General features: G+C 38.3%; 1 protein-coding gene across 7 annotated transcripts in view; it reads right to left on the bottom strand.

Moving 5' to 3' along the window:
• COL24A1 (collagen type XXIV alpha 1 chain) overlaps window positions 1-15,168 on the bottom strand; it is a 136,832-nt gene that overhangs the window by 78,221 nt on the left and 43,443 nt on the right. For 6 of the 7 annotated variants that reach the window (XM_082053507.1, XM_082053509.1, XM_082053511.1 and 3 more), the window contains 7 exons: window positions 13,431-13,484; window positions 11,382-11,426; window positions 8,001-8,054; window positions 7,862-7,906; window positions 7,405-7,458; window positions 6,736-6,789; window positions 5,025-5,078 (listed from right to left, as the gene is read on the bottom strand). In XM_082053507.1, the coding sequence (XP_081909633.1) occupies window positions 5,025-5,078; window positions 6,736-6,789; window positions 7,405-7,458; window positions 7,862-7,906; window positions 8,001-8,054; window positions 11,382-11,426; window positions 13,431-13,484 (360 nt within the window). The remainder of the gene's footprint in view (window positions 1-5,024; window positions 5,079-6,735; window positions 6,790-7,404; window positions 7,459-7,861; window positions 7,907-8,000; window positions 8,055-11,381; window positions 11,427-13,430; window positions 13,485-15,168) is intronic. The other variant, XM_082053512.1, reaches the window with a different exon arrangement.

Raw genomic sequence — 15,168 nt, 5'->3', positions numbered from 1 at the left:
CCGTGGCAGATCTGTTCAGCCATGCTCAGCAAAACACTAGTGATTGAGTTTTTTGAGAGAGACTTCAAGTCACCAGTTTTCCAAATGTGCTGCGTCATCATTTAAAGCCATTTAATGCACCTACATAATATATGCAATACACATTAGGATCACTGTATTTACAATAAGTACTATCTAGCGTAGTCTACTTAATAGCGTAAGGCCCTCCACAAATCCTTCAAGACTTGCTCAGTTGCTTGATGGCCAAGAAGGTAGCTGGTGGTTCACCTGACTGACCAGCACAGCAGCACCAGCCACAAACCAACAAATTAAAGATCAAGTCTTGAAGCACTCGATAAATCTACAACATGAAAAATCAAGAGCTTTGGGAAGAACCTCAGTGCAGACCCACTTCGAGGACCAGAGATGATCTCCAGAGGGAGCTTGGCATAGTGTGGTTATGGCTACACTTGCCGTTGAACTCTGTTTAATAGTCTCCCAGTCTGCCCTGAAGACATCCAGCGCTCAACCCATAAGGTGCACCACAGAAGAGGTGGTCTGCTGGGCAGTCACAGCCCTGGAGACCTTAGCCAATTGCTTTCACAAGACTCAAAAATAGTCAAGCCAGTCATTCAACATCAACAGATACTTTTGTGGAACTTTCCAGTAAATGTAACTACGCTAAACAGATAGATGTATATTTTAAAATTTTATTCTGACTTATGGTGAAAAGTATCAAATGCGGGCACTTCATAAGGGACAGAAATGCCAGATTATGGATTTACTTTAAAATATTCAGGCTTGGTTCTGTGCTACGAGTCTTCCTGTAACAGTTAAATGACTAAGGTCTGAGGAACAGGTCTTCTTTCAGGCATGCTTCTAATTATATAAGTGACAGTGGGGTTAGGTAAAGCCTGAGAACAGAGTTATCAGGAACAACTCTGTGCATTCTGAAAATCAAGTATGCCTAACTTTAACCCTTAGAAAAGAGACTAGTAACCAATAGTCAGCGTAAAAAATCTTCATGCAAGAGGAACTCTGTTTTCTTGCAGGAGGATTATTTCACTAGACATTGCTCCTATGCAGCTAACAACTGTGTGCCCATACAGATAGGATCACATCTAGGCTAAGGCCAGACAAAAAACGTAAAGCAGAAATTTCAAATTTATATTGCAAGTTTATTCTAAGATCAACACCAAAACCCAAGAGCCAAAGTGGTGCAGGTGTTAAAAATCAAATGAAAAACATTTAAATATTAGCTTGCATTCCTCTAGGCAGATTCATAACATCAGGAGTTAAATAATGCCCTGATAAAGCAACACAAATCAAGATTTGTTTGTCTGCACATCCTTTCTTTTCTAATGAAGTCTTACTGCAACTCTGCCTGAAAAATGTCCAGGAAGACAAATTCCATGCAAAATATCTCCAGAGGTCTCTGGAAACAGACTGGGACCCAACATGCACAGGCTGAACTATCACAATCACTCAGAAGAAAACACAGGAAGGTCACATGAACAAGCATTGTTCAGCATTATTAAAAAGTCAAGGTAAATTGAATATTTCTGCAACATTGATACATATTAAGAAAAAGAAGTACTTATGTCAAATAATTTTATGAAAGCATCAGATAAGATTCTGTGCAAAGGCACGCAGAAAGTATAAGCAATTCTGCAACAGGAACAGTTCTTCAGATGCATGCCAGAATATGCAATTAGTTCAGCTTAAAGTGGTCTTCATTTCTGTATTCCCTTCAAGTTGCATACAAGTTATTTGATGCAATATTGAAACAGAAGGCTGTTATCACTGCACTCATGGCATTGTTTGCACATCAAAACAACATGTGAGAAGAAAAAACACGCATTAAAAATAAACATTTTTTTCAAATGAACTCAAAGCAGCCAGTGATTCACTTACAAAATACATGCTTTTTGACTGTTTAGTATTATTTGAATGTATCCTTTTCCTTTGTAATGCTATTGCCTTAAGCATGAAACACAGCAGCTGAATCCCATATGAGTACCTTCCTGAAAGAATAAGCTAACGACTTCAGATCAAAATACTGCACAGATGAAAGAAGTTCTACTGAAGATAATGACTAACGCTCCCTCTGCTCCAGATGAAACAAATTTATAATGCTCAGAGCACATCTGAAGGCACATCTGAAGGAAACTATCACACTCATTCTTGGGGGATATTTAGATGTGATTCACAGAGCAAAATTTAACCATAAAATATTCTGAATACATGTGGAAGCCTTGTCAAATTTCATTCAATTAACAATAAGCATTACATACTTTCTCATACACAGTAAGCACAGGCATTGTGGGTTAAAACAGTCAGACCAGCACTTTCCAGTTGTCATACTGATAAAACAAAGCTCTCTAGAAAGTTGAAATTTTGGTTGATCATTTTTAAATGCATGACAAAGCAGGAAAATGTGTGAACTTGAAGAATATGCTCCATAAAGGACCCACTAAAATATCCAGTACTTTGCGATCATTGCGCATTCGGGCACATGACAGACCCTGGCTCTGTAGCAATGTACCCAGAAGAGGACTTGGCTTGACGCTGAGGGACTTCTGCACTGAAGAAAATGCTCTTGGCAGCCACCCCTTGTACGGTCACCCGGAGAGCAGGCATGAGGCCACTGTCCCTGCCCATCAGCACTGCAGTTCTCAAGTGGACCCTGGCTATCAGTGGGTGGCTCTCTGGTGCACCCAGGCTGCGCAGCTGCAGAGGAATGAGTTTGGAAGCAATTCACTGCTGACCTGCACATAAAAAGCCAAAGACCTGAGGGGATGAAGGATGCCTGCCAAGCCTGCTCCCACTGCTGTCCGCAGAGTCAACTACAGACTGCAGCTGCGGCAGTGCCTGATTTACAGTGGTTTACACAGGAAGAAAATTAAGGATATAGTTGCATACACATACTCACATGTGTAATTGGAGAGACCAAAGTTCGAACATGGGGACAGGGCACATTTATAAACCCCACTGTCTTAGCGTTGGACAGAAGTTTGAAGTAGGATCTGAAATGTTCTGCCACTGGGCAGACACAGCATTGTTCCTCCCAGTCACAGCAATGCCTAACAAATACCAACACAGCTTTTTTTTTGTTTAAATAAAATCTTTCCTAAAAGGCGTATGGTATGAGTTGTCATGTCCATACCAAACTCAAAGTGCTTCCCTTGTAAGACACCAATTCATCACATTCTGCTGTTTCCAGAAACATCAAGGGAAGACGTAGTATAGGATGTAATGTCCATTTTCTACACGGGGTTGTGGGAAGTCTGACCATTCAGACAACAAAATAGAAACAAGGAAAGCAGCTCTGCCTGACTTGCTAGCTGTCTAGTTTTGGAAAAAGATGTGATCAGATATACAACAGTAGGCTTTTCTTGTGGAAAATCTGCACTAATTGCTCACACTTTGTACATCCAGTTGTGCCTAAATAACTTCAGCCAACAGCTACTAGCTTATTGTTATAAGAGAGTAACAGGGAGAATAAGACACAATCTTCAGTTTTAGGCTTTTTAAAAAAATTCCTTTTATTATAGAACTCACATAATTTCCAGTTTGTTCAAGATACTGGTACACTTCTGTCCTACCTCCCTCTATTTCTGTTATTTTGCCATATGGTGACCATGTTTTTATGAAGTAAGAACCTCAGTCACACAAGACAGATCAAAATAAAGTTAAGAGAAACATCGTTTTGTAGTTCTAAACCTGACATTTTGCAGACAATTATTCAAAGAAAAATACCTGGACACTCCAGCTTTAATTATCTAACATAAAGTACTTTGTTCGCCTTCTAATGGCTGAAATAATTCTGCAATCCTGAGCCAAAGGAAATGCTGAGCTTTTCAGACAGGAAGTTTTCCCATCAGTAACTGCCCTGAGGGTACTAGACCCAAGAGATGAATTCCTTCCCAGGCCTAAGGGAACAGATTGCCTGGGCTGGAATAAGTAACTATGAACCATTGCCAGGACAGGCACCAGGGTCACCAGAACACAGGCTTTAAGACCAACAATTTAATATTAACCTGCCACAGGTCTTCCTTGCTAGCAGTTATACAAAGAGATGTCACAAGGACAACGTGGGCAGCATGCACAGGCTTTGTGCCTTTTTCATTCTAACTAAAGGGCATGAAAATACTCTCTCCCTATTGACTAAAACATATTGGCTTATTCTGAAAAGACCATCTTCTGTTGCTGCAACATATGTCACAGTGACTTTTCTCTCAATGATGACTCATTTCCAATAAGAAAATGTGTTCACTGGGATTCAGAGGAGCTATAACAAAGTAATAAAGTAATAAAAGTAATAAAGTAATAAAACCCTTTTTTTAAAAAAAGGCATCCATTGGAAGAGGCTGATTAAAAAGAAAAATCTGCGTTTTTTCCTTTCATCTCTTCAGAATATGTATGTTTGTCTATGTATGTCTTTTCTGTACAGTCCACAGCATTTTTTTCTTATAGGCCATGGTATAAATGCCAAAAAGGAGTGGAATTGAACAATTTAGAGACTTAGTTTCTGTGTAGACTTCTATAGTACTATACGGTTCTTTAGCATCTGTCCTGCTAGATTCAAGTGCTTGGCAATGGTTACTATATACCTGGTGTTTATTCTTTGCATTCCTTGCAAATAAAATCATTTTGTAAGAGATAAACATGCAACCAGGCTTGGAAAATCCCATTTGTAAAAATGCTGTAGAATTCATGAATGGAAGCGTGCCTGAGAAATCACATGAGCCTCATTCAAAGTGTAAGCAATAACACCTGGATTCAAAAGACAGTAAATCCTAATCACATCAGCTATTTGTATTTGTATTTGAAAACCCTATATATTAATATTTTGCATTAAAAATAATGAGCTAGAATCTTTTGTACTTTATGGAGGGGAATGAATTCATCAAATATGACTGGATAAAAAGTATTTTCTAATTCTACCAAGACCACAATCTTTTGTGAAGCAAACTCATTTACCTCTGATTTTTGTAGTTTAGAAGTAAATTACATTCTATCTACCTTATCAAGCAATTTCTTACCTCAGGTCCTGGAGGACCCAGTGGTCCATGGGATCCAGGTTCTCCAATTTTCCCCTTAAAAAAATCCACACAGATTTTTAATGATAATTTACTTTGTTTTTTAAAAAACAAAGCAAAACAACAGCAACAGATTGTTATGAAGATTTTAAAAACATTTATCAAAAAGAAAGCCAACAAAACTGTTGAGATGACTTTTGCACTAAATAGGAAATCTTAGAATAGCCACTTCTTGGACTCAATTAGACTAGTTCTACATATATATTTGAATTCACAAGGAAAAATGCAAATTAGCTTTAGTAAAATGAAACTGGGAGTTTTCAGATGGTTCAAGTAGTTGTATAAAAAAACCCACTTGAAATATATAACTGTTTTCATTATAAAGCTATGTGATATATAAAAATTGCAGAAAGTAACTGTTATGGCTATTGGTTTACATACTTACCTACGTAGTTTAAGTACCCAAACATGGTCAAAGAAATTGCAGTTTTGTCATTAATAATAGTAAAATGAGGTCCTATCCACATGTGTTGTGAGTCCATCATATACAAATCCTGAGACACATAAAAACTGACCAAAATATTTCTTTATCTGTTCTTCCACATTTTTAAAAGTTCGCTGCTGTTGCTGCCATAAGTAGGTGTTCCTTCAGCAAAATTCAAGTCTGACCTGCAAAATCTTTTTGTTTTTAATATAAATTATTTTGTGTAAATGTATTCTACAAAGTTAAACATACTATTTACAGGTCTGAGTTCTCTTATCTTAATTTAACATAACTCAAGAAGTTGATCACATTCATTTTGTGCTTAAAATCCTCAACTGTTCAGGAATAGGCTAATTTGCATGTTTATCCTTAAATGAAAATGCTCATCTTTTAAAAGCAAAAAGGTCAAGTTTCCCCACCGAAGCTTAAGCAAATTTGTGGGTTTTGCAGGGTTAATGTTTATACTATAAATTCTCTGGGACAAATCAAGTTTCTTTTAATTGAGCTTCAGGGCCTGTGACATTCATGAGGTCTAAGTAGTTTTATCAGATAGTTGCTTCATTGCACCTAAGAAAATTGAGACTGGAGTGATGAATTCTTCAACAGCATTGAATATTGTCAGCTTTTAATTATACAATGAAAAGAGGCAGACAGCAGTGCTAAAAAAAAAAGAGGTGAGGAAGAAGCCAGGTAACCCTGTGCAATGCCTTTTCTGCCTCAGCATTTACAAACGAGCCGAAGTGGCAGCACTGTACAAATAAATGCCTTTACAGTTGCTAAAAATCAGTAAATATTAGAATTCATGACTACTCCTATCCTTTTGAAAAATGTCTGCCCACTACTAATGAGATTTCCCACACACTCTCCAAATTCAGCTAGCCCAAATAGTTATCTTGGTAGCTCCCAAAGCTCTCATTGCATTTGTTTCAAACATTACCAACACGCCTATTCTCCCTCAAAGTGACTGTCACAGAATACCTAATATCCTAAGTACTCCTGTATTAAAATCTGACACATATACTGATCTCCGTAGTAAGATGTCACATATTCAGATCTGACTCACTCACTAACCAGTCACTAGAAATAAAAGCAGCTTAGACCTTATTCTTTGTGCATTTGGAATTAAGTACCTTCTAGAGGATTCCATGCAGTGTAAGCATAAGATATGAAGTATCAAATATAACAACATATAGTGATACACTGAGAGCAAAAATTGATGTGTAAACTTACTGGGGGTCCTGGCTTTCCTCTGATCCCTGGGGGTCCTGGTAAACCAAGAGCACCCTGAAAAAAAGAAAGCCATTAGGTACATATGATGATGTCTTGCTTGTTATGTTGGAAGCAACAGGTTGCTATGCTTTGCCACCTGAAACAGGCTTCGAAAGAATTCTGTGGGATGAGAAATGTCTTCTAACATACAACTTCCATCAAGAGTTCTCACAGGATGTGCTATTTCAGTGACTTCTGATCTACTAGCCAAATAGGAAAGAAGATATTTATCCCAGTTTCATGATATGAAGGAACATGCCAGACCATGTGCTGCTGTTAACCACAGCTGGTCCAGGTGAGCTGCAGATGAACCCAAAGGTTCAAGGGAAAAAATATATTTTACAACAGTTTCTTAGCAGGTTTCAGATCATACCATCAATTTTTTCTTGTTTTATACATCACTGAACACACAGCAGCCAGAATGCTGCCCATGACCTTTACTTGTTTGCTGCTTTCCGTAACTTTTAATTAGCACAACATTTCTTAAAACGTTAGTTTGGTAGTATCCAGTAACTTTTACTACAGCATTCTACTTTTATGCAAGTGACTTTTTGCATTATAAGAGGCTCAGACACCTGATGAAGTTGCTGATATTGGACAATTCTGTGAAAGAGTACAATTATAAATTACCTTGTCTCCTGGGTATCCCTGGTCTCCCGGTTCTCCTGCAAGGCCATGTTCACCCTAAACAACATATTATTTTATACAGACATACGTATGTGGCTTAAAGTGGGGTAGTTATCAGAATTAGAGAATGAGAACATTTTAAATACAAAATAATTAATTAATCTAAGATCTTTGAATGACAAAGCAAGATGCTGCCCAGAAGCACTCTTCCAGGAAACCCGACAGACACAGCACTGGATCTTGCTATGCCCCATAGTAACTTCTCTGTCCAGAAGTAAGTTCGTCTAAAGCACCAGATTGTAAGACTGAAGTAATTTAAAAAAAAAAAAAAGTCAGAAGATAATAGAAATAAAAAGGAAAAAAAGGAAGGCTTTGTCAAGTACATTGTTTTGCTCAAGATTTAATGAAAGGAGTCTGAAAGAAAAATATCTCTCTAAGATAATGGAAATATTTAAGTCACCTTATCACCTTTCATTCCAGACTGTCCCATACTCCCTGGGAGACCCTATTAAAATGAAAGAAAAAAAAAATATCCAATGTTTGTCTGTAATTTGGAAAGCAGCACAGGCACCGGGCTGTGGGATCGTTTAGCACTGTACCGCGGGCCCTGGAATTCCTGATGGTCCACTCAGTCCTGCCGGCCCCATGTCTCCCTGTGAGACAGCAAGAAAAGTGACTGCATTAAATATTTGATGAAATGGGGTAATTTAAAGACTGGTAACAGATTGTGGCATTTTCTGCATCACAGAGAAAACAACAAAACCTTTTTCAGGCTAATTTATTGGGGAAAAACATATCCAAGTTATAAGCCCTCCACTTTTACAGTTCTCAGCCACGTCAGTGGAAACACAGGAAACCAAATTTCCCTCTTTCCCTGTAGATTCTGTAGCGAGCAGAAGACAGCAGTGCATTAGGCAACGCAGAACAAGGAAGCTTTCCTTTGTAGCAGAGCTGCACGATCGCTGGCTATTCCCTCTGTCCTTAGGGTTATGGGACATCACAACTCTATTGAATTTGGCTTAAAACAATTATTCTGCTGTGAGTAGCATCATAAAAAGGGACTTTTTCTAGGATTTCTCATGTCTTGGTGATCTCTACAAGTTAAGAAAGAGATATGGGATTCTTCTAAAACGCCAAGTGTGCAAACTTAACCTAAATTCTGACAGGCATGCTAACTTTCTCTGTTCTCATGTACCTTCAAAGCCCTTACTACGTCTCTCCTTTCTGGGATTTATATGGACAGTTTAATGACTTGAAAAAGAAAAGTGAACCAAAAAAAAAAAAAAAAAAAAAAACCTCAAAAAAAAAATCATCTACACAGCAACAGCAATAATATTAATGAAAAATGGTGAGCTAAACATGACACATTATTTAGCAATAACTAGAACTATAGTACAGGATTGGGGGCGAAATCCATCTACTTTCTACCTAGTCTACCTCTGGTGGAAAAAAAAAAGAAACCAAAACCAAAAAAGCCCTCCCCATTGTGAACAGCTCTGTGGCTATGCAAGAATTTAGCAACAAATATGAATATAGAAATCTTTTGCCACTTGCTGAGAGTGACACGTAAAAGATGAGATGGACATCTACTGACTTCCAGTTCAGCACACATCAATTATTCTCTGGAGACTCGTTCAGCACTGTTTGCAAAAACATTCTTCTGCAGCCAAAACTGGGCTCATGGCCCACTGAAGAAAAAGGAAGACTGATGACTTAGCGTCTCAGTGGTGCTCCCCACTCCGTATTGCTTTAGCTTTCCATGACTGCTTAAATGATATACTCTGTCATATTAGCCTATGCCAAGATAAATTGTTTACATTGCTGTCTCTTACTTGTGCTATATATTCTAGTTCAGCAAGGCATTTTTGCGTTAATGATACTGTACATTGAAATGCATACTTCTGGTAATAATAGGATTGATTGAAAAAAAATCACAAAGGGGTACTGAGTTGGGAAATTTAGCTTACAAAAACAATGGGAAGAAGTTCCAAAACAGCTTTGCAAAATTCAGGTTGAAGAAACTCCTGTGACAGTCTATGGAGACATTGGCTGATCTAATTGACAGCAAAAAACTGGGACTACACAAAAATAAAACTTGAAAAGTGATCCCACTGATAAGGAAAGGGATGAAACAATATGTCTGTCAGTTTAAAAAAAATCATCCTCCATCTAAAACATCCTCATTACATGTTGGCACGTGTGTAATAGTTTGGCTAAAACTTCCTGATAGAAAACAAAAGTTACTTCAGCTACATAAAGTGTACCTTTCTGACAATTTCTGTGTGACAAGGGAAACTAAACCAAATTGCTTTTACCTGTCAAAAAGATACCAGAAAAAGAAAACTAAAATACACACATACAAAAAAAAAAAAAAAAAAACCAAAACAAACAAAAAAAAAAAAACCAAAACCACAAAACAAAACCAGGTAAAAATGAAAAGCTAGCTCTAATACCTGAAAAGTCCTCATCTTATTAAAACTCATAGCCTTGCAAATCTCGAGAGACTAACTACTCAGGCAGCCAAAACTCTGAACTTGGCAACAGCTTTGTATATTGAAGAAAATATGGAAGGAAGGAATTCTTGGACTAAGCTTGCTGGTGTTGCTCACTTCACCATTGTTCTCATGAACAAAACACAAAAACATAATTAGCTCTTGACACTGCATACAGCTGGGCTGGGCAAGATACCTGAATTAATGCTGTTGGGTTCTGCCAGAATAATATATTTAATCTTATGTTCAAGGTTGCATGTTACAACAGCATAATGCATTATAACTGACTAAGTGGTTTAGAACAAACATTGAGGTGTCTAGTTCTTTACACAGTTTTGAATGACCATGGCCATCTGCCACATGAAACCAGAGGCCAGGCTGCACAAACCCATTTGGAGACCAGGTGTGGTCAAGGACCAGGGCTGCACCACACAAGCTGTATTTGGGAATGCTGGGGTCACCTGAACTTCCCCCCCGGTCTTGTGAAATTCTGCTACAGTTTAAAGAGTGCAATGGTCCCTCATATAGAAACTGTGAAACAAAGCACAGCTCTTCCAATTATCTTACTGACTGGGAAAGTGGGAACCAGAGTAACTAATATGATGCAGTGCAGAGACACAGAGGAGTGTATAAAAGTAAATTTTAGTGATGATTCCTATACATTGTGGTAGTAGTAACCACAAAGGACTCATGCCACTAGATACTGATGTGCTCTTTAGCCATGCTCTGACCTTATTTCAAAACCCCATCTAGATTTGCTGATGCTTTGGAAGCTCCCAAAGGCTGATCAGAAACCTGAAGAAAACATTGCTGGGCCACGTTTTCCTCAACTGCAAAATCTTACTGTACTAGTAAGGTCTTTTCAACTATGAAGAGTTATTAATAACTGCTCGTGAGTTGCATTTCTAATGTGTCTTGGCTAAATACAGTGAAATATCTTTAAAAACACCCTAATACATCTGTAAGTTCTATTAAGCTGTTGAAAGGATACACAATCACCCTACCTTTATGAAGCTGCATTTCTACATTGTAAGCACTTGTCCATGCGTATTTTTGTTCACACATTTGTCATCCCAGACACTAAACTCAGAAGACCAGAGGCTCATTTGCAAAACTATTTCTGTCCCCATAAGGGTCATCATTTTTCGGCATCTATACACCCACCTCAGCTATGTCTGAAAGTATTGCCCTTTTTCAAAAAGTAAGGCTGGCTTTAGGGGTATAAACTAACAGATTTGTTTATTTCAAATAAAACCACCAGACACACCAGGTCAGAAATAAGCATACAAATCCAATTGAGTATAAGAATAGTCCGCACCAGCAATATGACAGCAGTTTTGTAGAGAGATTTTAATTAAAATCATGGCTAACTAAAACAAAATCTGTTTAAGTCCCTGGATTCTTATAATTGTTTGTATTTTTTCACAAACACACAAGACAACTATTCCAATGAAGCCTTATCAAATTAAGTAATAAAACTGTACTCACTCTTAGTCCTGGAAATCCAGGAGGACCAACACCACCAACAATTCCCTTCAAAGAAAATGAATTTTAGATTATCTGAATTTTACCATTTAAAAAAATTCCCAGTGATAAACAAAAGTGATCTGCAAAGCAAATCAATTGGGATTTTTTATAGAGAGTTCTTGAAGAATGACAGCTTATCACTATACAGGGGAACATGCTTATTAAAATCCCTGATTGTGGAATTAGATCTCGATATATTTGCATCATTAAATGATTCCTGCATTACCAAAGAATATAAGATTTATTACCATTATATTTAAAGTGAGAATAAGAAAAAATTTTGGAAGGGTAAGAAAAAAACCCACCACAACAATTTATTAAGATTCCTTTGAAAGATAAACAAAAAACCAGCTCAGTTCAAAGAAACACCTTTGCAAATTAAAGGCTATGCTCTTTATGAAAAATTATTTCTTGATACAAACTGCAGTATTTGTACCTTACGTAGAAGCAACAAATGCAACAGTACACTACTACTGCCTCTGTTGTGCTCAAGTTTAACTCAGCAGAGGCTAAAATTCTGAACATCATGGAAAACAGTCTCTTTGCCCTGTGTGAAAGGGGTATTGTAGCTCTCCATTTCAGCACAGCTCGCACAGGCTGCCCTGACACTTGAGACCTACTACTCAATGGAAATCATACACAGGGCTCATTGCAGCCCATGAGCACCCACAGTGAAGGGCAGCTTTTACCCCAGCAAACCTGGGCCATTTCTGAAGCTGCCCAACATGGCATGGCTGCTGGGCATGGCACAGAGGACCCCTTTGTGCTCTCCTAGCTCCTCTGGTGCCTACACACCTCCTCCAACCTGCTCCGGGCTCCCCACAAGGGAACCTGATGGCTCTAGCAACATCCTCCAAAGGCACACTGACATCCTCAGAGAAATGAGAGGGTGTTGTGGAAGTGAAGGATGGCATTACTCTGTTCAGCAGAAGAAATTAGGCATGGAGACAGAAGTCATTAGCGTCAAGTCAGCACATGGAAAAAATGTCTTCCCTCCAAGTTCCTGGCACCACACGCCTCCCAGGCAGCCCCTGCTCCCCACTGCCAGCTCAGGAACGGGCTCTGTAAATACCCCATTAGCACTGCAGCCCCTGCAGCTGCAGCCCTGGCCCCTTGCCTGAACAAGCCCTGCGGGGTGATTTTGGGGGAGGAGGGGAGCGGGGCTGCTGCCTGTCTGAGAAGGTGGTAAGATCAGCAGCTGTCTTGGCAGATTAGAAGGAACTTGTTTGCAAATGCCTGTGTTGAAACAGGCTTCTTTGTAAAGTGCAAGTCTGTAATTTCAGATGCAGGCTTTGTGAGTTTGTTTCTACTGAAGTGCTGTTGTTCTGCAGATCTTGTGGAAAGAGCTTTATCAGGAAAGGAGAGAAACTTGTGAGTACCAGGAGGGGAAGGAAGAACTCCCCTTTTTATATCATTTGCAGAGCAACTGGTGACATTCACAACCCCTCAGAGCATTTTCCAGATGAAAAGCACCCTACTGACATCACCTGACATTGCCATGAGCAGGAACTTTGCCTCATGGACCAGAAATGCAAAATAATTTTTTTCCTATGTTTCAAAATGTTGACAGCAAAATGTCAATAACTCACCAGCAACACTCATGTAAGCTTTTCTAAAATCAGTTTCTATGATGGATGTCAGGAAAGGGCAGGTCTTCAGAAACGAGACCACCTCTGCCCAGTTGCTGACTGTGGTCCATATCAGAACAACCTTTAGACACAAACTGATAGCAGTCTCCAAAGGAGCATCCAACAATAAAATCAGATTCAAATCAACTGCTCTTTTGCCCAGCATTTATTGCTGTTCCCTTGTTTGTCCTAAAGCCCTTTCACTCTTTTTTTCTTATCAAAGGAAACTGGAATTTGGAGTCTGCAGCCAGAGTTTTCCTACAAATACAGCAAGACAGCAAAGCTGCTTTTGAGGCAAAAGTCTGCTTTCCATTTGGGAGGGGGGTTTATACTGAGCATTACAAGTTTTCCTATGTTAATCAAGACACAATTTGATACTTACAGGATTCCCATCTGGACCAGGGGGGCCTCTGTTTCCAAAGTCACCTGGAAAACCCTAAAGCAGAAGAGAGAATGCTTGTTCTTTATTATCAGGACATGAAAGGTGGGGTCTAAACACTTAATTCCTATAAGTATTAGAAATTCAGACATCAGCAAGTGGATTCAGGGAGAGATGGATGAATGGAGGAAGCGAGTTTCGGCTGCATAGTTCAAATGAATGAAATAGAATAGTAGTAATTGTTTGTCTCCTAAAATCATATACCACCCTTACAGTAATTTTTATATCAAATACTCTTTTTTGTCTTTTCAATGTTTGAATGTCCTTTTACCTCTCCCTGTGTATTAGGAACAGTACTGAGAGACACTAACCTTTCACCCCTGTAAGACTGTGTTCAAACCTGCTGCAGGTCAGGCCTTTCTAATCTACCTTGTTTGGAGGACACACACCCAGCTGCCCAGCTCAGGATTCAGCACAGCAGTGTCATTCCTTAATGCACCATCATACAATATTAGATGAACGGCAGTCAGGAAGACAAAATTAAATGGCAGCAAGGAGGTGAAAATAACATATAATAAACCAAAGTAGCTCAAGCACTGCTTAAGCTACATTTGGCTTTAGTAATCACTTAAACAAAAATTCTATAAAAGTTAAAGCAACTTTTTACATGTACATATATATACATACGTATATATATGCACACACACTGCTTAAACAATACATAGAAAAAACTTAATAGGCTCTTTATTCCCATCATCATGCATGATACTGTAACTTTATCTGAGACATGCTTAACACTCCCTGGACCATCTTTTGGGTTGATTTTGGTTGGAGTATTTTTTCTGCATTCTCCTGCAACATCAAGAAAGCAAAAGACAGGAATGCCTCTCACAATAATGAAATTTGTATTCAAGATCTGATCATGGAACTCATAAATAAGAGCCTGTAGCCATAACTGTAAGGTCTGATAGTTCAAGTCTTTATAGTGTTACTGTCTTCTCATTTAAGCAGTAAAGGTTCACAAATTGATGGTCAATAAAGCAGATTTGGTTCTCAATCTGTACACCACTGGCCAAATTTTTGCAAAACTCTGAAAACGTACTGTAAAATTTCACACATGCAAAATGAGTATTTGACAGTGCCTATATTTTTAAAAGCTAGCAGCTGATAGGATGTAGATGAAGTTTATTTTACTACCCTTTCCTTAATAATACAGTATTTTGATTGTACTACTATTGGTAAGTGTTGGAAGAGGCAGAATTACCATAACACACATGAATATAAAATGTGAAACAGCAGATGCAAAGGGACAGTTTTACCAGTCACCAGGTCATAGATACATGTCACATGTTAATATACAGCAAGAACCCAGCATACCATGAGTTACAAAAGGGACAGATTACCCACAGTCATGATAATCCTGTTCTCAACAGCATGTGTCTTCTAACTGATGCTAATAAAACTATCTTAGGAAGCAGAAAAATGAAAGGAAAATGCAACATAGGAAAACAGTTGGAAAAGTCTAAAATTGAAAGTAATATAATAATACTACTGTGCAAGAAGTGTTTTATTACATGTTATTGTTTTACATTACTATAAAGCATACAAAGGATGACTATTCATAATTTTTATATAAAACAGAACCTGAACTGTTTTTACAGCTACAATGAACTTGACTAATAAATTATTGGTATAATTTACAAGGTCTGTTCTGTCACATTGACCTCTGGCTGTAACTAAT

The sequence above is a fragment of the Streptopelia decaocto genome (genome assembly GCF_964273445.1).
Source record: "Streptopelia decaocto genome assembly, chromosome: 5".
Taxonomy (NCBI): domain Eukaryota; kingdom Metazoa; phylum Chordata; class Aves; order Columbiformes; family Columbidae; genus Streptopelia; species Streptopelia decaocto.
The sequence above is the reverse complement of the archived record's forward strand: the minus strand, read 5'-3'. Positions and strand labels throughout refer to the sequence as shown.